Consider the following 21,212-nt stretch of genomic DNA (forward strand, 5'->3'; position numbering starts at 1 on the left):
GAGTTTTTTTTTTTTTTTTTTTTAGCAGCTGCAAAGCCAGGCCAGATGTCAGCAGTTGAGTCTGCCGTGACTCTTTGTGAATTGTAAAGTGCTAAACAAACTTCCTATCTGCCACCCATCTCAGGGTGGTGCCTGTTTCATGTCTGGAGAAGAAAAAACAGCATCTAGGACTGAGATAAACTTGAAGAACATAGAAAAATAGAGTTGGAAGGAATCGTGGAGGTCTTCTACTCCAACCCCCTGCTCAAGCAGGGGATCCTATACCATTTTAGACAATAATAATAATAATAATAATAATAGTAAAGTTGGAAGGGATCTTGGAGGTCATCTAGTCCAACCCCCTGCTCAGGCAGGGAATCCTATACCATTTCAGACAAGTGGCTGTCCAGTCTCTTCTTAAAAACCTCCAGTGTTGGAGCATCAACAACTTCTGGAGGCAGGTTGTTCCACTGGTTAATTGTTCTAACTGTCAGGAAGTTTCTCCTTAGTTCCAGGTTGCTTCTCCTTGCTTAGTTTCCACCCGTTGCTTCTTGTCCAGCCTTCAGGCGCCTTGGAGAATAGCTTGACACCATCTTCTTTGTGGCAGCCCCTGAGATATTAGAACACAGTCTTTATTTAAAAGTGTCCAGTAATGGAGCATCCACAATGTCTGAAGGCAAAGCTGTTCCACTGGTTAATTGTCTTCACTGTTAGGAAGTTTCTCCTTAATTCCAGGTTGCTTCTCTCTTTGATTAGTTTCCATCGGTTGTTTCTTGTCTTGCCCTCTGGTGTTTTGGAAAATAGGTTGACCCTCCTCTTCTTTGTGGCAGCCCGTCAAATACTGGAATACTGCAATGGTGTCCCCCCTAGTCCTTTTTTTTTCTAGACTATGCATACCCAGTTCCTGCAACTGTTTTAGCCTCCAGCCCCATAAGCATCTTTGTTGCTCTTCTCTGCAGTCTTTCTAGAGTCTCAACATCTTTTTTGCATTGTGGTCACCAGAACTGGATGCTCTTCCAAGTTGCAGTAAGTGGAAAGGGGAATGTGAGGGTTTATCGTGGGTTACAGTCCTGGTGCATGTTTGTGTTCTGGGGCAGAGGTTGGTCCTAAGGACCCAGAGCGGTCAGCCCTGGTGACTCCTGGTCTCAAACAATTGCATTGCCTTCCCTTCGTGTCCGTCTTCAGCAGCCCTTGGGGCAAAGAGTGGTTTTTATAGTCTCTTAAAAGACAGAGCCCTGATAAGACCTCAAGATACGGTCTGAACTAAGCATGGATGGTATCCAGGAAGCTGAGAACGGTCTGGGAAGCCTTTGATTTTTAAGGCTAATTTTGAGAACCCGTTGGAGTCATGAAAGATAAGATTCTGAAGTCCTAGAGGCGGCCTAGGAGAAAAGCCTCATGAGGGCCTTTGAACAGCTGGAAAAGAGGGAGATTTATGGACTCAATTGAACCCGTGCCCTTGCTGAAAGGGAGAGTGGAAGCAAAGGGAATCGGGAGATGACCAAGAAGCAACAAGACACAACCGGACTGGTCCAAATGGTGAAGAACATGCAGCCTCCAGGAAGCGGACGAGTCTTTGAGCCCGACAGTTGTGCAAAATACAGGGACCATTATAGGCGCACAAAGTTTTATTAGGGAAAAACCACCCAGCGGGAAGGGTGGGACAAAAGAAGATGCTGGAACGCAGAGATTTTTTTTTTTCCCATTATTGCTTCCATTTAAAAAAAAACAGAAAACAAAAAGCCCTTAGCAAAATTTGGGCAAGAAACAATCAATTCCGGGAAAATGCAGAATTGCTGCCTCTAGCGGACTCTCTCTGCCTCTTCTGAACCAGCTTCTCAACCAGGATTCAGATCCGGCTAAACTCTCTCAAACTTCAGATTCACACCGTTCAAGTCCAGCTTACAAGCTATGCTGGAGAATTAAAAATTCAGCCAGTGCCAAACCACGTTGGTACCCAACCTCTGCCAGCCGGGTTCACGGTGTTAAAATCCTTCAGCGGTGCCTCTGTCCTTAGATGGTAGCAACGGAGCCGTTGCTTTGCTAAGACAGTTTCCATCCTTTACTTCCGAACCAATTTCCAATATGCTTCAACAATCACAAATGCTAAATTGCAGCGCCAAGTCCCCGGAGGGGTCCAGAAACGGTGAGTGGGTCCGGATAAAATCCACCCCGACTCATAAGACCCCAGTCCTGCACGCAATCATGCCCTGCGCATCTCTGTCACATTCAAGAGTTGCAAAGTGGCAACAACTTTGGGCAAAAGGGGGCAGCCAAGCCCCCGCTCCCCCCCCCATATAGCCAGGTCTGTTTCAAACGGCTGGCTTTCTCGCCCTCTTTCGCCCTACCTGAACTGGACTCTCCTGGGCTGGCGTTCAGACCCACTAGCAACGCCAAGGGCAAGCAGGAGGACCACAAGCCTAGAAACAGAAAAGGAAATAGGTGGGAGTGGGGGGTGGGTGGGAGGAAGGTGTGGATGGGGGGGGGGGAAGGCAGGAACTCGCCTGGGACTTACAGTGCATGGTGCAGCAGAGAAGGAAGGAAGGAGGTAGAGAGGCAGGGAGGGTCGCTCTGCTTCCACCAGGCTGCTGAGCAGCTCCTGGACTTTTTCTCCAAGCAGCTTGGTCTCCACCTTCCTCCAACGCTCCTCCTCCTCCTCCCTTGCCTCTGCCTACTCTGGGCTGTGGGTGCAGGAGCCCAGGGGCATCTTGTGTCAGCGCTGGGCAAAACACCTTTAGCAGAAGCTCCAAAGCTATCCGAGGAAGCTTCTGTTAGGGCGCCCGACTGGCACTCCAGTTGCCCAACCCTTTCTCCCCCAGATACAGGAGATAAGCAGTCACACCGCGTTGTGGTTTTTACTCCGGACTTCAGGAAGCGATGGGGGGCTTTGGGGGACCCCTGTAGTTGTCGCAGGCTTGGGGGTACGTGGCACGCTTCATCCAAAGCTCCGAGCCAGCTTCTCGTAGCTTGCTTCTCCAGGAAAAGTGGTAGAGAATAACCTGCTTCGGAAAGGCTGGGTGTGAACGCCTCAGCTACCCTGGCTTGGATCGGTGGTCGTGAACTGCTCCAATCCTCACCAGCCCGGGAGACCCAGCCATGGTGCCCACATTCTGGGAGAGGAAGCCCCGTTATGCTGGCCAGGAAGGCGGTCTAAATTAAGCGGGGATGGGCTGCCGAGGAGGGCACATTATCAACGCCTCCCTGACGTCCTAGAAAACATTCTTAGCAGCCCCGGCCCAGAACTGACCGATTTTTCTTCGGACAGCCCTTGGTGCCATCCACTCAGCAGCTGTTCTGAACTTTGCGGTGTCTTCTGATGTTCTGGGTTCGTGTGGTTGTGGTGGCTGGGAGGTCTGTTCTCAGCCAGGTTACCTTCGGAGGCATCAGGGTTGCTGTGCGCTGAACACACCCCTGGGAAGACAAAAGCTTTAATTTTGCAAATTCTTCTTTCCATTCCCCCTTGCTGGTCTGAAATATTCGTCTTGCCTAAGGATTTCTCTCTCTCTCTCTCTCTCTCTCTCTCTCTCTCTCTCTTTCTCTCTCTCTCTTTCTTGTGGCATTCTTTCAAACCAGCAGTAAATTTCAAGGAGGAGCAGTAGAAGTGCATTTACCAAAAGAATGAAGCCGCAAGGCTTTTGTGTGTGTGGGTGGGAGGGGAAGATTTCAAAGGCATCTTTGGATAGACTCCAGAATAGCATTCTCCAGCTGGATGGCATCCAGATGGGCTGGGACTACCGTTTCCAGCAGCCCCAGCAGCTGTTAATGCCAGCACATCTGGAAAGCAACCGTTCCAGGAAGTCTGGTCTAGAAACATGGCTTTAAACAAGCTGGATAGAGCGTGAAAGATGGTTTGTTACTCTTAAGCCTTTCTAGGAGTAAAACAGATCGGGGCTGTGGAGTCTGCCACGAAATTTCGGATTTGAAAATCTTTTCTGCAGGTGTCCTAGGATGGTCACCAAGAAGCTGTGGTCTGCAAAAAAAAAAAAAAATCCATCTAGTGCAGGGGTAGGCAACCTTGGCTCTTTTATGACTGGTGGACTTCAACTCCCAGAATTCCTGAGCCAGCCACGCTGGGGGGGGAAAGGGAGAGGTTTCCAAGCTGAGCCACACTGGCTCAGGAATTCTGGGAATTGAAGTCCACAAGTCATGAAGGGGCCATAGTTTCCCTCATGCTGGCTCAGGAATTCTGGGAGTTGAAGTCTTCCCCACCGCTGATCTAGATCATGATTTGATGAGTTTAGATCAAGGGTAGGCAATCTTGGCTCTTTTATGACTTGTGGACCAACTCCCAGAATTCCTGAGCCAGCCATGCTGAGGGGACAGGGAGAGGTTTCCAAGCTGAGCCATGCTGGCTCAGGAATTCTGGGAGTTGAAGTCCACGAGTCATAAAAGAGACAAGGTTGCCTACCCCTGATCTAGTACATCTTCAAATAATCTGATTTCAAATAATCTGATTATTTGCTTCTGCTTGAGCAGGGGGCTGGACTAGAAGACCTCCAAGGTCCCTTCCAGGTCTATTCTGATTCTGACTTGACTCAGCCTCTTTCAAAGAGCTTTTTTTTTTCCCCTGCCAGGTTTTTAAATTTTAAAATATCTTTACAATCTTTTCAAATCAAATTGAGTTTAGCGCTTAGCGTATCGTAGTTCTTTTTTTTTTCTTTTCTTTTTAGTCCAAATCTAATTGTGAACGTTTTCTCTTTCCATGTTTTTCCTACTGCTTATCGTCTCCTGGGAGGTTTTTAGAAAACCCTTGCTTATTTTGGAAAGGGTTAAGCCGCTAACCCTTTATTATTGGACTATTTTATCCTATCCTGCAAGTCTCCTTAAGTATGTTTGTGTATGGGGTGTGTGGGTGTTGGAGTGGGATTTGTATGTTTTGGGACAGTTTGGAGATGTAGATAGGTCTTTTAGGTCAACCTTAAAAGCCAGTATATTGTTACAGGAAGTTTTTTCGGAATAAAGAAATGAAGCGAACACGTCATGTATTTATGAAAGCAGTTAGTGAAAAAGTGGCCCATAGCACAAGATGTTTATCTCTAAGGTGGGGAGCTGTTCTCCAGGAAGTCAGTGTTTAGTTAACTCAACGGAGGGTCATTCTGCTAAAGTATCAGGAATTCAGACTATTTTTTATTGCATTAGGGGCTGTCGTAAAAGCTTACACGTCTTCGTAGCTTTCTTCCTCCCCTCCTCCTCCTCTTTCTCCTTTCCTTTTCCTTCCCTTCTTTCTCTTTCCTTTTTCCATCTCTTTCTCCTTTCCTTTCCTTTTTCCTTCCCTTCTTTCTCTTTTTCCTTCCCTTCTTTCTCTCCTTTTTCCTTCCCTTCTTTCTCCTTTCCTTTTTTCTTCTCTTCTTTCTTTCCTTTCTCCTTTCCTTTTCTTTTTCCTTCCCTTCTTTCTCTTTTCCTTTTTCCTTTTTCCTTTCCTTCCCTTTTTCCTTCCCTTCTTTCTTTTTCCTTCCCTTCTTTCTCCTTTCCTTTTTTCCTTCCCTTCTTTCTTTCCTTTCTCCTTTCCTTTTCTTTTTCCTTCCCTTCTTTCTCTTTTTCCTTCCCTTCTTTCTCTTTCCTTTTTCCTTCTCTTTCTCCTTTCCTTTCCTTTTCCTTCTTTCTCTTTCCTTTTTCCTTCCTTTCTCCTTTCCTTTCCTTTTTCCTTCCCTTCTCTCTCCTTTTTCCTTCCCTTCTTTCTCCTTTCCTTTTTTCCTTTCCTTCTTTCTTTCCTTTTTCCTTCCTTCCTTTCTCCTTTCTTTTTCTTTTTCCTTCCCTTCTTTCTTTCCTTTCCTTTTTCCTTCCCTTCTTTCTCTCCTTTTTCCTTCCCTTCTTTCTCTCCTTTTTCCTTCCCTTCTTTCTCTTTTCCTTTTTTTCCTTCCCTTCTTTCTCCTTTCCTTTCCTTTTTCCTTCTCTTTCTCCTTCCTCAGCTTGGAAACCTCTCCCTTTCCCCTCAGCATGGCTGGCTCAGGAATTCTGGGAGTTGAAGTCCACGAGTCATAAAAGAGCCAAGGTAGCCTACCCTTGCGCTGGTTAATTGTCCCTACTGTTAGGAAGTTTCTCCTTAATTCCTTCTTGCTTCTCTCCTTGGTCAGGTTCCATCCATTGTTTCTCGTCCTTCCCTTCCTCTCTCTTTTCTCCTCTCCTTTCCTTCTTTCCACAGTAGAGAAAAAAATACAAGTGGAACCTAAGCCCAAACTCTCTCAGAACAAAAGAGATAGCTGCAATAACCCTTTGCAGTAAGAACAATATTTCCCTGGGGCTTTTAAATCTCCCTCTTTAGCGATGCACCGCCACGGGGGACAACACAAACAGATTTTGGGTAGGCCTCTACCCTGGGGGGGGGGGGAGCAGAAGAGCCCTGGAAAATGCAGAAATCAGTTGCTGGACTTGCCCTCTGCATACGTGGATGTGAGGCTCTGCCTCCCACCTCTCCTAACAGCCACCATGCTCCAGGGAAGGAAAGATAAACCAGCTCAAAACAGGCCCTGCCGGAATTCTCACCTGGCCTCCCACCCCTTTCCAGGTGAAGGGGGCTCCTGTTGCCCCCGCTAAAAACCTCTAACATTTTGACAGAGGTAAAACAGAGCAATAGAACTGAGCCTCTGTGGAACCAGAGCTGTTCTTTTCGTAACAGCAGGATCTAATCCATCAATCAGAACAGAGTTGGAAGGGACCCTGGAGGTCATCTAGTCTGACCCCCTGCTCAAGCAGGAGATCCTATAGCATTCCAGACAAGTGGCTGTTCAGTCTTTTTTAAACCATACCCAGGAATTGGGTATGTCTCGTTTAATGAAGAAAAGGACGAGGGGGGACATGATAGGGACATTCCAATACCTACAGGGTCTGCCCCAAAGAAGAGGGAGTCAAGCTATTCTCCAAAGCCCCTGAAGGCAGGACAAGAAGCAACGGATGGAAACTCATCAAGGAGAGAAGCAACCTAGAACTAAGGAGAAAATTTCTGACAGTGAGAACAATTCACCAGTGGAACCACCTGCCTCCAGAAGCGGTGAATGCTCCAACACTGGAAGCCATCTGTCCGAAATGGTATAGGGCAGTGGTTCTCAACCTTTTTAATGCCGCGACCCCCAACCAGTTGTAAGTCGAGGACTACTCAACCGGTCGTAAGTCGAGGACTACTCAAGTGGTGCAGCACCGTTTGCAGAATGGGATTTTTGGCGGGCTTAGCAGGGCAGGGACAGCCTGGACAATTCGTATTGGCTTTTGAAAGCCAATAGAATTAGACTCTGTTCAAGAGAGTCTATTCTCTTGGCTTTCAAAAGCCAATAGAATAAAAGGGAGTAGCACAGCTAAGGAAAAGGGGGAAAAAATGACGGACTGCGTTGTTTGGCGACCCCCGTGAAATGGTCGTTCCACCCCAAATGGTTGGGGTGGCCACAGGTTGAGAACCCACAGGTTGAGAACCAATGGTATAGGGTTTCCTACCTGAGCAGGGGGTTGAATTAGATGACCTCCAAGGTCGCTTTCAACTTTATTATTATTTATTCCAGCAAATTCAGGAACTGTGAGCAGATGTGAAACGTAAGCAGGGGGAAAATGTGTGTCTGCAACAGAGGGCCCTTTGAATGGATCTGAACTTTAGGGAATTAATAGAAAGAACTTTGAGAAAATTTAGGCTCTGTCTTCTAAGATGATCTGTTCTTAAAAAAAAAAAAAAAGACTGCAAATTTATCTTTCTAACTCTGCTTGGCTCTTTGAGAAGGAAGATGCCCGGGTAGAATCTCTGCGGCTTCCATCTCACTTTCTGTTTGCAGAAAGATAACGTGCTTCGGATGCGAACAGCTCAGAAGGGGAAATCGTGAGGGTGTGAACTATGCGCCGCAGCCGTGTTCCCAGACGGTTTATCTCTCAGCTGACCCTGCTTTGCATGCTGTCTTGGTTTGCAGTCGTCTTAAAGTATTAAGTAAAGTTAGAGGTCCGGAGTCTCCTCTGAATGTCATTTTCCTTGCATAGTTTGTGTTTGAGGGGTAGACGCAACGGTTCAAGGTTTGAACTACAGTACTAGAAATGCAGAATAGTTATCTATGGACATTCTTTAGTGGTGGGCCCCTCATCTACCGCTGCACGTTGGGGACCCCCTTTTGAGGAAGGCCTGGGTGGAAAGACCCACTGTGCTCAGGGCCTCACCGCAGGGCTGCTGGGAAGCATCTCATGCACAGCTTGCGCTAATCCCAGAGAGCAGAAAGACCCACCTCAGCCTTGCCTGACCAGGAGAAAGGTGCTAAAAAGCTGCTCTTCGTGTCTTCTTTCCATGAAGGATTAGTCGGTGGATAGACCCACCTAACCATCTCGTTGCTTAACGTGGCGTCAGAAAATGAAGGCCCTTCACACAATGCAATCCAAGGGGAGAAGGGAGTGTGGAACAAGAGGGGACTCCCCACAGTTTATTCGCTTCCCCCCTACAACTATGTCTAGTTTAATGAAGAGAAGGACGAGGGGGGACATGATAGCAGGGTTCCAATATCTCAGGGGCTGCCCCAAAGAAGAGGGAGTCAAGCTATTCTCCAAAGCGCCCGAAGGCAGGACAAGAAGCAACGGATGGAAACTCATCAAGGAGAGAAGCAACCTAGAACTAAGGAGAAACTTCCTGACAGTGAGAACAATTAACCAGTGGAACAACCTGCCTCCAGAAGCAGTGAATGCTCCAACCCTGGAAGTTTTTAAGAAGAGACCGGACAGCCATTTGTCTGATAGGGTATAGATTATGATTTGATGAGTTTAGATCAGGGCTAGGCAACCTTGACTCTTTTATGACTTGTGGACTTCAACTCCCAGAATTCCTGAGCCAGCCATGCTGAGGGGAAAGGAAGAGGTTTCCAAGCTGAGCCAGGCTGGCTCAGGAATTCTGGGAGTTGAAGTCATAAAAGAGCCAAGGTTGCCTACCCCTGGTATAGGGTCTCCTGCCTGAGCAGGGGGTTGGACTAGATGACCTCCAAAGTCTGTTCCAACTTTATTATGCCAGATGTTCAGACTGGTTTGGCATTTTGTCTACCTATCGAGTCCTTACCAAGGACCTGGAATAGGCAGATGTGGATGTTTGATGTTATTACAGATATCGTTGCAGGATGGAAGCAGTTCCTATTATCATCATCATCATCATGATCTTGCGGGTCATTTAAAGGTGCTGTTAAAAGCAGAATTTGTGACCCTGAAAATTCCCCACAGACTGTTCAATCAGAAATGGTGGGGACCCTCCCATGTAGCCGAAAGCAGTTACACGCTCATTATCAGAAATTATGATAGAGCTGGAAGGGACCTTGGAGGTCTTCTAGTCTGGCCCCCTGGACAGTCACTTGTCTTACGGTGGAATTGGGAGCAGGGAGCTGGACTAGAAGACCTCTAAGGTCCCATCCAGCTCTATTCTGATTGATTGAAATGCTCCAGTAGTGTCTCCTGTTTGAGCAGAGCATTGGACTAGATAACGTCCAAGGTCCCTTTCCAGCTTCTATTCTGATTCTGAATTCTTTCCTTAAGGGGTTTGCCAGGTCACCCCCCCCCCAATTTGCGTGTCACACAACAAAGACAACAAAACTTGTTTTTAACATTTGCAAATTAGCAGGAGAACCCTGGGAATCGGGTGGCAAGTAAATTTAAAGAACAACTAACGGAATACCCAGAAGGATTACTGTACTCAAGGCACGTTTGAGGCTGGCAATAATCGCGAAACACACACACACACACACACACACACACACCTTTCTTTCCAGCAGGGAGTCTCCAAGGCTCCCTGGGAAGAAGCCAGGCGGCCTGGGGGCGTCTATTTTGGGGGGTGCCGGTGGAAGTGGGGGCATTCCCAAGGGAGACCCAGCTGCAAACCCCGCCCAAGAGGAGAGAAGGAAAGGGGGCCACCCGGAGATGCACGCCCAACTCGGGGCAGACCCGGATCAAGCAGGGCCTCCGTGGGGCGGAAAAAGGAGCCGCTCCGGGGAGAAAAGAGGCAGCAGCGGAGGCGTGAAGGTTTCCCCGGCCGGCAAGGAGAGCCCCCGTCCACCCCCTACCCTCGGGGTGGGAGGAGCCAACGCGGGAGGGGAGGAGCCCAGACTCGTAGGCGGAATGGAAAAGGGCGGCGCAGCAGAATCGAGCAGGGGGCGGGGCCACGCGGCCGGCAAGCCAATGGCATGGCGCAGGAGGCGCCCGTATGCAAATACGAACGGCGTGACGGGGACAGCCCTCAAAGGCCACCTGAGGAGACTTTACGGAGAGGCGGCGCCCGGAGAGGAAGGGGCGGAGCTTCGCCGAAAAGGTGGCGCCCCACTTCCGGAATCAGAGAGCTGACCCGAGGAGAGCGGCGCTTCGGAGGCGGAGAAACCGGATGCAGGTAGAGCGCGGGGGCTGCTGGGAGTCGAGGTGAGGGGGAGGCTGGGGCTGCCTCGGGCCTGCCCGGAAAGTCCCACGGAGAGGCCGAGGCTTCGGCCTTCCTCCCCGGGCGGGCCTGGGACTCCCCTCCGGGGAAGGGACGAAGCCGTGACCCGCCTCTCTTCCCCCCCTTCGCCCCTGCAGGAGGACGGGTGAGCCCGGCGGAGGAAGGAAGGCAGGAAGGAGGCGCCGCCCGAGAGGATAGGAGGCCCCGCGGAGCAGCCCCGGGAGGAGACGGCGGGGAAGGCCCGGCAGGGATGAGCCGAGGGGGACTCCGGGAAAGGAGGCCACCCGGAGGGAGAAGCGGGGAGCAGGAAACGGGCGGAGAAAAAAAATACCAGTGCACAGAATGTGAAAAATCCTTCAGAACGAATGAAAACCTCGAAAACCACCTGAGAATCCACTCGGGAGAGAAACCATTCCTATGCTCGGAGTGTGGGAAGAGCTTCAGTCAGAGGGGAACCCTTTACGCCCATCGGAGGATCCACACGGGAGAAAAACCCTATAAATGCCTGGAATGCGGGAAAACCTTCAGTTTAAGCGGAAACCTTTACGCCCATCAAAGGATCCACACGGGAGAAAAACCCTTTAAATGCCTCGAATGCGGAAAAACCTTCCGGCTGGGTGGAAACCTTTACATACACAAAAGAACCCACACTGGAGAAAAGCCATATAAATGCCTGGAGTGTGGGAAAAGCTTTATTGTGAGTGGGCACCTCCTGCGACACCAAAGCACTCACACAGGTGAAAAGCTGCATAAGTGCCTGGAATGTGAAAAAAACTTTAGCGAGAGGGAAAGCCTTTGCAAACATCAAAGGATCCACTCAAGAGAAAAAATGCATAAATGCCTGGAATGTGGAAAGAGCTTCAGTCAGAGGAGAAGCCTTTATAATCACCAAAGAGTTCACACTAGAGAAAAAGAATACAAATGCCTGGAGTGTGAAAAGAGCTTCCGTCAGAGGAAAAGCCTTTCTAATCACCAAAGAGTTCACACTAGAGAAAAAGAGTATAAATGCCTGGAGTGTGAAAAGAGCTTCAGTCAAAGGGGACACCTTTATAGACATCAGAGGATCCACTCGGGGGAGAGACCATACCAATGTCTGGAGTGTGGGAAGACCTTTACTGAAAATGCACACCTCCGTCAACATCAAAGGATCCACACAGGAGAGAAGCCGTATGAGTGCCTGGATTGCGGAAAGAGATTCCGTCAAAATGGGAGTCTTTATATGCATCAAAGAATTCACACAGGAAACAAACCATATAAATGCTTAGAGTGTGGAAAGAGCTTTATTGATGGTGGACAACTCAGTCAACATCAAAGAATCCATACAGGAGAGAAACCATATCGATGCCTGGGGTGTGGAAAAGCTTTCAGTCGGGTAGAACACCTCAGTCAGCATGAAAGAATTCACACAGGACAGAAACCGTATAAATGCATAAAGTGTGGAAAGAGTTTCAGTCACAAGGCAAGCCTTTACGCACATCAAAGAATCCACTCGGGAGAAAAACCCTTTAAATGCCTAGAGTGTGGGAAATGCTTTACACAGGGTGGACATCTCTGTCAACACCAAAGGATTCACACGGGGGAGAAACCCTATAAGTGCCTGGAGTGTGGAAAGAGCTTCAGTCAGCGGGGAAACCTTTATAGCCATCAAAGAATCCATTCAGGTGGGAAATCCTATAAATGTTTGGCATTAAAAAGAAATTTGCTCAGAGGGGACACCATCAACTTCGAAGAGTTCGCACAAGAGTAAAAAAAAAACCTGTACGTGCCTCAAGTGCAGAAAGAGCTTCAGTGACAACGTAGTGCCTCAGTAAATATTACGGAGCTCACCTGGAGAATAAATTTTTACAGATTTGTACAGATTGAAAAATCCTTCAAAAGAAATGGAAATCTCCCCAAACCATCCAAGCAAAACTATAGAAATGGACAGATAAAAGTAAAGATTTGCCCCATCCAGTTGTTTTGCGATTCTTAAGGGCTGTGCTTATCTGTGTTTTTTCGCCAAGGTAGATAGCGTGATCCAGAGACATTTCTGTCATCATGTGGCCAGCATGACTACATGCTGATGTGCCTGGAACGCTGTTACTCTTCCACCAAAGTGCTACCTGTTTATCGACTTTCATTTGCATGTTTTTAAATGGCTATTTGGGCAGGAGCTGGGGATCATCCCATCACACAACTCTTGTCAACACCAGGGAGATCCAGACAGTTCCTATGTGTATAGAGATTTATCATAAGCTTAAGTTCTCTACAAGAATCTGAACTACTAACTGTCAAGGGAAATTAACAGGAGTTAAGAATAGAAAGGAATTCAGGGTGGGCTGGACTTCGATCTCTTGTGGGCACGAAGAGACTCACGACTGATGAAGCATTTGACCCCTCCCTCGGGCTAAGCCTGGTCATCTCCTACAGCTCTTGAATCTTGAACCTGGGCTGTCAACCTTCCAGCCGACAAGCTCAAAGTCTTTAACCGCCATCGCATCCCCTTATAGAGTGTTACTACAATGCTTCAGTACCCAGCAATGTCAGTGTAGCCCTGGATGTAATGCATGTTTTTTTTTAAAGGCTAAGAAACTCCTCCAATATTTATCACAGATCTAATTACCATCCAATAAAACCCAGATGTGGATACTTATTTTTCATTGCCAACTCAACCTGTGTGCTTCAACTTGAGTGCATAATGTATTATCAGCCCAAGCATTAGGCATCAAGCTATCTGAAACAGGGCCATTTTACTTAGTTCCTTTCTTGCTACAGATTAATGATTGTGCTATTTTGTGTTGCTTCATAGTTGAATTTGAATGACGTTACAAATTATTTTTCTCTGATCGCTCGTTTCTTACAAATTGATCCACGTCTGCGAGGAGTACATATACCTATTAGCACGACTGTATTCAATTATGCATACTTATCCTCACAAATTCGTGGTGCTGTATTTTATATATTACTCAGCAAGCCAGAACAGAATCTGTCTTTTTTTTTTTTTTTAGTAGCTGAGGCTCATGCAAGTTAGATCTCTTGTGGGCGCAAAGGGACTCATGGCTTATGACACATTTGACCTCTCCCACAGGTTCAGCCTGGTCATCCCCTTCAATTCTTGAGTCTTGAATCCGGGCTGTCAGCTCTCCAGCTGACAAGCTCAAAGTCTTTAACCGCTGAGCCATCCCGCTCCATTATAGATAGAGTGTTGCTACAGTGCTTTAATACCCAGCAAAGTCAATGCAACCCTGGGGATGTAATGCACAAAGGTTTTTTTAAAGGCTAAGAAACACCTTGAATATTTACCACACATCTAATTACCATCCAATGAGGTGCTTTTTTTTTTTCAAGAGGCAATTGGACTTCATTGATTTTCTTTCAAGACGTTTCGCTTCTCATCCAAGAAGTTTCTTCAGCTCTGAACAGCCTCCCCTTCACCATCTCCCGCAATTCCCAGCAGCCCCCGTGCTCTACTTGCAGCTGGTTTCTTCGACTGAAGCTCCATGCTCCTTCAGTCAGAGCTGATGAGAAGCAAAACGTCTTCAAAGGAAATCAAAGTCCAATTGCCTCTTGGGAAAAAAAAAAAAGCACCTTAGCGACAACGATGACCTGGACAACTGAGAATCTCCACAGACGTTTACCCTTCGTTGCCATTTCAACCAGTGTGTGTAAATGAGCCGAGGTGGCGCAGCAGTTAGAGTGCAGTACTGCAGGCCACTTTAGCTGACTGTGTTCAGCAGGTCAGCGGTTCAAACCTCACCAGCTCAAGGTTGACTCAGCCTTCCATCCTTCCGGGGTAGGTAAAATGTGGACCCAGATTGTTGGGGGCAATGTAAATATATATATACATTGCTTACTGGTGTACACCGCTTAGAGAGTGCCCCCCGGAGACGATATAATAACGTGTCAATTAGCAAAAGAATAATAAAATGCCTTTGCTGGAGCCAGTTAGTAGCCAGTTCAATGCACCGTGCAAACGGTGGTAAGCCAAAATAGAAATACAGATAGACTTCAACTTACGACACAGCTAAGCCCAACATTTCTGTAGCTAAGCAAGACAGTTGTTAAGTGAGTTTGTCCCCCTTTTACAACCTCTCTTGCCACAGTTGTTAAGTGAATCACTGCAGTTGTTAAGTTAGAAACGTGGCTGTTAAGTGAATCTGACTTCCCCGTCAGAAAAGGGGATTGCGTGACTCCCCCGGTACGCTGCGACCCTCATAAGTCTGAATTTTGATTACGTGACCTTGGGGATGCTGCAACGGTGAAGAGTGTGAAAAACAGTCGTGTCACCTTTTTCAGTGCTGTTGCAACTTTGAACGGTCACTAAATGAATGGTTGTAAGTCAAGGACTACCTGTAGTGTATATTCTACAAAAAAAAAATCTTAAAAAGCCACGTCCAGATAAGATAACCTTTATTGTCATTTTTTACTGTGGGCACAATGGCACGTTAAAAATGAATTTGTTTTCTGCCTCTCAAAAGCGTAACATATGCATCACTCACATATAAGCACGCTATGTACATACATATACTATATACATACACCCTTACAAATACATATAAATATCAATCTTAATATTATTTAGATCTCTTAAGCAAAGTCCCTGAAGGAAAGCTGCAACATTTGATTATATCCCTCACGGATTATTGCAATACCTGTATCGCTTTCTTGATCTACCTCTCCTTGATAGCTTCGCCCAGTTGGCTGGTGGATCCCTTCTCTGTTCAGCGGAGATGATGACCTGCTATGGGTGCTTGCATGAGACTTTGGACTCCGAGCATGGGACGGAGACATCTGTGGATTCCCAAGGGATGTTTTTTGTGGCTGGCCTCTCCTCAGTGCACAGACCTCTGCATGTCACAAGGCAAAAAGCTGCAAGGAAAGACACCCAGGCTTTAGCAGGGCATAACCAATTGAGCAGCTGCTTCACCGTAAAACAAGAGAAGTCAGCAACTTTTAAACCGGCTTCCCTCCAAAATATTAACCTGCCCTGCACTAATTTTTCACAAGAACGGAAATCAATTAGAAGACACCTTCCCCAAGGTAGTCTATTTTACACCTCTATCTTTGCCTACTCACTGCATGCCTCTTTTCTGGAAGCTGTGGTTCCCCTTCAGCGCATAAACACTTTAGCAGATGTTAGCTGCTGCTTTTACAGTTCCAAAGTAGCAGGATCTGCTCAAGAAATCCCTTCAGTGTTTGCCCGATAATTTGCTTCCGTTACCTACCTTGAGGCCACTAATAACAAGCATAGATTGTAAAATGACTCTCTCTGTATCGGCAAAGGGGTAGCTACTTTTTTAAAGGTAAAACCAGAGATCAAACTGTTTCATACTTAGGAAGGAAAAAGAATGACTTGAAAGTAAGATCTGAGGTTATGCTCTGAATGCATATAGCTTTTTCTGCATAATCTATTCTCGTAGATGGATACTAAATGAAAGCAGTGCCCCAAATTTATTTGCACAACAAAATAAAACCATGGGCTGCCTGGCAAGATTGTAACATGGTGGAGAAGATGCAAACAAAAAAAGAGAAAAAAAAGAAAGAGACTTTGAATTTTAGGTGGGAAGGAACTGCAACCAGAAAATTTAATACAGTAAATACAATACAATACAATAAAATAATGGTTCTATGTAGAGCATAGGAGATGCTTTGGACTACAGTTCCCATTAGCCAGCCTTGGGGTGAGGCCTGATGGGGATTGCCTCTCTTGCAACAGACTGGCTAAGGGGAATTGTAGTCCAAAGCATCTGGTTATATGTTGGAAATGCTTTGGACTACAGTTCCCATTAGGCAGTCGGGGGGGGGGGCTGAGGGGATTTCTTCTCTTGCAACACACTGGCAAATGGGAACTGTAGTCCAAAGCTTCTGGTTCTATGCTTTGGACTACAGTTCCCATTAGCCAGCCTTGGGGGGGAGGGCTGATGGGGATTGCCCCCTCTTGCAACAGAGTGGCTAATGGGAACTGTAGTCCAACGCATCTCCAATACTCTACATATAGTCACAATTTTATTACTTTTATTATTTTTTGTATTAAATTTTCAGATTTTTTTTTTAAAAAAACTGGGCCTTTTGCGGGGAGGGGGGCGGCAGCCTCTCAGGCACCAGGGGAGATGCGCCGGTTGCCTCGGATGGGATTTGTAGTTCAAAGGTCCCCCCCCCAACCGGCGGGGCGAAGAGTCCTCCAGATGGGGCGAAGCCTCGAGGAGAAAGCATTACACACACACACACACACACACACACTGACACACAACGTCGCAACCGCCCAATCTCCCCTCACCTGCGCAGCTTCGGCCCACCTGCGCGTTGCTTCCCGCCGTTTCCATGGCAACCGCGGCCGGGCCCGGATTGCGAGGTTGGCGGGGGGGGTGGTGGTTGTAAAACAGCGTCGCGCGCGCTCACTGTGTGCGCGTGCGCGCGAGCGCGAGCCCGCTCCCCTGCCCCGCCCAGCGCCACCCAAGGCCCTCCTGGCGAGTTTCTTCTCGCGCGGCCACCTCGGCCGCGATTGGCTGCTCCGAAACCCCGTCGCTCGGATTGGCTGGGAGGCCTCCCTGCTCTCCGAGAGGCGGGGGCATTTAAAAAGTCGGCGGGCTCCCTCAGGCTGAGCGCAGAAAAGAGAAGCGAGCGCGCGGCGGAGGCTGCAGACGCCGCTACCGCGTCTCTTTCTCCTCAGCAGAGACGATGCTGCGGGGCGCCGGGGGGGCACAAACGTCGCTCTCTCCGGCGCTCCCGCGGCCCAAGTCCTCGAGCTCGAGGCCGGGCAGGGCCTTTTGAGCTTTTGAGGTAATTCTGAGGCTTTTCCACCTTGTAAGATACGGGGGGGGGGGAGCGGGAGTTCTTTAGCTGAGGAATAGCCCGTTCCCGCGGAGGAAGGGGGACGCCTGTGGGAATTTGAACCGCGGCGTGTATGCTTCGGAGTAAAAGGGCCAGCGGGGGCTGAGGGAACATCAACGGTGTGTCATTTAAAAGAACGCCGAGACCCCCGGTCCCTAAAGACGGTCTTTCCCTTTAGGGAATAAACGTCATTCCAGTCCAGGTGAATAAGAATTAAAATGAGTTTTAAGGGTAAAATTGCCTCGAGAGCTGACCTGGCTCTCGGGAGTAAAGCGAATTCTTGGCGTCCGGGGTCATTTCAGCTCGAGCAAAGTTTTGGCGGACCCCGGGGTAATTTCAGCCGTGTCCTTTTAAATTAAGGACCGAACTACCCCAGGTGGATAAGAACTAAAATTCGTTTTCAAGGTAAAATGGACTCGGGGGCTGACCTGGCTCTCGGGAATAAAGCCAATCCTTGGCGTCCGGGGTAATTTCAAAATTAGTTTTAAGGGTAAAATTGCCTCGAGGGCTGACTTTGCTCTCGGGAATAAAGCGAATTCTTGGCGTCCGGGGTCATTTTAGCCAAGACTCAGAGTAAAATTTTGGTGGAACCAGAGGTAATTTCAACCATGTCTCTTTAAAAAGGAGCAAGCAAGAGTTAAAATTAGCTTCAAACTACCAACAGGTGGATAAGAATTAAATTTCGTTCTAAAGGTAAATTTTTGGCGCCTTTTAGCCAAGACTCGGGTTCGCAGAGTAAAATTTTGGCGCGCCTGAGGTAATTTCAGCCACGTCCCATTAAAAAGGAGCAAACTAGCACAGCTGAATAAGAGTTAAAATTAGCTTCAAACTACCATAGGTGGATAAGAATTAAAATAGTTTTAAAGGTAAAATGGACTCGGGAGCTGACCTGGCTCTCGGGAATAAAGCGAATTCTTGGCGCCTGAGGTAATTTCAGCCAAGACTCGGGTGCGCAGAGTAAAACTTTGGCGGAGCCTGAGGTTGGACTAGATGACCTCCAAGGTCCCTTCCAACTTTATTATTATTATTATTATTATTATTATTATTATTAATAATAATAATAGTAATAGTAATAATAATAATTTCAGCCATGCCCCTTTAAAAAGGAGCAAACCAGCCAAGGCGAAGAAGTTAAAATGAGCTTCGGGATCAAGTCAGAGGGAATCTCAGCCCCGTCTAAAAGCCCCGCAAGGAAGAAAAGGGGAAAGCGGAGGAAAACGACTTCGGGGCCAGGAGCTGAATAAACTCTCGGGAATAAAGACGAGGCAACTTTTGAGCCAGGTGCAGCGAGAAGGGCTGAAGGCAAAATTGAGCTTCAAGGCCAAATTGCCCCAGTCCTCTGGGGTTGCCCTTTCTTTCTCGAAGACACGCAACTCTCGGCACGTGAGGAAACGGCGCTCGAGGCTCGAATCCTTAAAACGGGAGCCGCGACTTTTTTTTCCTTTTTTTTTTTTTGGGCCATGGGCGGAGCTGGGTGGGCGTGGCCTCCGTATGACGCAACCGGCTTGTGGGCGGGCAGTTTCACCCCGGCTTTGAGGATTTGAGCCTCGACTGCCGGCCCACAAGACGGTTGCGTCACACGGAGGCCACGCCCACCCAGCTCCGCCCATGCAAAAAAACCACGTTGCGGCGTCACGTGACGTGGCAAGTTTGACACCTCTGCTCTAAAAAGAAACAAAACGTGTAGAAGACCGCTAGTTGCTTGGTCGAGAGAACAATGTTACAGTTCATTGTATCTCGCCTTCTTTCACACGTAGAATAAAACACACAAAAGCCCCTTTGATAGCTTTTCTAGCCTCTGAACATCCACTGGTCATTTAGTGATGTTGATTTTTTTTTTTTTTTAAATTTCAAAGGCATGAATTCATGTAGACGAAGAAGAAGACGTCAACAGTAAGACAGATGGTTTAATTCACTCCCCAGTATATCGTGAAATTCATGTAGACGAAGAAGAAGACGTCAACAGTAAGACAGATGGTTTAATTCACTCCCCAGTATATCGTGAAAGTGTGGAAGCCTGGCAAGTACTGTTTGCAACATGTTAACTACTGCAAAAATCTTTGGGCCCTGCTAAAGTTTACCTTAAGGCTTGCTTTAGCAGTTTAAAAAAAACATTACAAAGTATCAAGGCTAAAAAGAATAGTCACAAGTTTGACAAACATGCCTAAAAAGTAGCAAAAAAAAAAAAAATTGACTCAAGACCATTTTAGCTATTGGCTGTGGATCTTAGAACCAGACAGCTAACCAGCCTCCTCCAGTGCCTGAGTTGGCTCAGCCAATTTCACTGTATAGATGTTATACTTTGATAATAAAGGGTTTCTTATTGTTATTTACTAGTAGTACCAGCCAGACTTCTTAGAACCAAAAGTAAACCTGATGATGCAATTTAATATGAGGAATACCAATAAAGGAGAATATTTGTGGCTCACGATTGAAATGAGGCGTCCTTGCTGCTCTCTGAGCTTGGCGGTTTTCTTGTAGACCAGGCATGTCCAAATTCGCGACGTCATGTGATGTCATTTGTGCAACGTATCGGGCCAGTTTTGCCCTTGCCGGCAATGGGGTGGGCGTGGCTTCCACATAACACGTTTGGCCTGTGGGCCGGCAGTTTGACACCCCTGTTGTAGACATTTCTTTACCAAACTAGGGAACATCATCAGTGCTTGAAGAGAGTGCAGTTTACTCCCAGTTTAGGTTCTAGTGGCTCAGTGTTGGTGAAAATGGTCTTGAAGGTTCTTTGTTGTGCTATTTGTTGTTAGCTTCTTTGGCAGCTCCTTGATTAGGGTATTGTTTACTTCTTGATTTTTGGTCTGGAAATTTAGCCCTAGCAATGGTTCATAGAACCAAAAGGAAAACTTCAATGGCCCTTTTTAATGTTAGGTGCGGCCATTGAGCTGTAAAAGATGTTATAGTTTTCTAGCTTTGCAGACTGAGCAGACGAAGTGCACTCTTCTGCCGAATATTCTTCGAAAGAGACAACGTGGCCGGGCACGACTGAGGAAGAAACAAAGGAGAAAGAAGAAAAAAGAAGAAAAAAAGAGCAAGAAAATGTCTCCAGCGCAAGCCCTCTTAGTCTTCGGCTGTGACGGCACCCTCTACGCTGAAAGGTACGTTGAGTCTTGTATTCTTTAAAGCTTTAGGACAGGGGTTTTCAAACGTGGCCCTTTTATGACTTGTGGACTTCAACTCCCAGAATTCCTCAGCCAGCATGCTGGGAGTTGAAGTCCACAAGTCATAAAAGGGCCAGATTTGGAGACCCCTGCTTTAGGATATGGAGGGAGGTGGATGGTCTTCTACTAATTATGCCTAGGTAAGCAAGGGTAACACCTGTGTCTGGGGTAATAGTAAGCACTGTGTATCGTGCATTCTTAGGAGTAAAACCCCAGGTCCAACTGAAGTAACGTCGACGTTCAAAGACACGAATCCAAAATGACCTGTAGACGAAGAAGAAGACATCAACAGTAAGACAAATGGTTTAATTCACTCTTCGGTGTATCATGAAAGTGAGGAAGCCTGGCCAGTACTGTTTGGGCCTTGCTGAAATTTACCCTAAGGCAGTGGTGACGAACCTATGGCACGTGAGACAGAGGTTGCACTCTGAGCCCTCTCTATGGGCACGCACGCCATCGCCCCAGCCCCACCTCCCCCCGCAGCCCCCTCTTCACCAGCAGACCCCCAGAGGAGAATCACCCCTGGGCATGGCCCGTGCGCAGCAGCCCAGCCAAGGACATGGCAGCCAGGCAGTGGGGACAAGACTCCGCCCTTGCACCCTGACGCATGCAGATGATGCTGTGGGACGCAGGCGGAAGGTGTGGCTGCCATGGCACTGCAGTGCCGCCTGGGAGATCTGCGACGGGCCATGGAGGCGGGAGGTGGCCCTGCGGGATGGCAGAGCGGGACGGGGAGGCGGGCGGGCGGGAGCGGGGGCAGGACGCTTTTTGGACACTCTAAAAGATATAAAAGGTTCGCCATCACTGCCCTAAGGCTTGCTTTAGCAGTTTAAAAAAATGGTCTTTGTTGTTAGCTTCTTTGGCAGTTCCTTGATTAGGACATTGTTTAC

General features: G+C 47.7%; 2 protein-coding genes across 5 annotated transcripts in view; one reads left to right on the forward strand and one right to left on the reverse strand.

Annotated features, from left to right (window-relative positions):
• The window catches only part of PTGS1 (prostaglandin-endoperoxide synthase 1), a 30,082-nt gene extending 13,191 nt beyond the window's left edge, over positions 1-16,891 (reverse strand). The window contains exons 1-3 of one of the 4 annotated variants that reach the window (XM_039364222.1): positions 14,974-14,990; positions 2,495-3,390; positions 2,328-2,399 (exon numbers count right to left, since the gene is read on the reverse strand). In XM_039364222.1, coding sequence (XP_039220156.1) covers positions 2,328-2,399; positions 2,495-2,501 — 79 coding nt within the window. In that variant the 5' untranslated portion in view covers positions 2,502-3,390; positions 14,974-14,990. Of the gene's footprint in view, positions 1-2,327; positions 2,400-2,494; positions 3,967-14,973; positions 15,191-16,598 lie in introns of those variants that run through there. The other 3 variants (XM_039364223.1, XM_039364220.1, XM_039364221.1) reach the window with 3 other exon arrangements.
• LOC120317552 (zinc finger protein 665-like) lies at positions 10,143-12,975 on the forward strand. The gene is made up of 2 exons (XM_039364229.1): positions 10,143-10,297; positions 10,480-12,975. The coding sequence occupies exon 2, from the start codon at positions 10,593-10,595 to the stop codon at positions 12,087-12,089; it is 1,497 nt and encodes a 498-aa protein (XP_039220163.1). The 5' UTR covers positions 10,143-10,297; positions 10,480-10,592; the 3' UTR covers positions 12,090-12,975.
• Positions 16,892-21,212: the final 4,321 nt, after the last annotated feature.

The sequence above is a fragment of the Crotalus tigris genome, unplaced genomic scaffold, assembly GCF_016545835.1.
Source record: "Crotalus tigris isolate CLP2741 ecotype Arizona unplaced genomic scaffold, ASM1654583v1 scf7180000019692.1526454, whole genome shotgun sequence".
Taxonomy (NCBI): domain Eukaryota; kingdom Metazoa; phylum Chordata; class Lepidosauria; order Squamata; family Viperidae; genus Crotalus; species Crotalus tigris.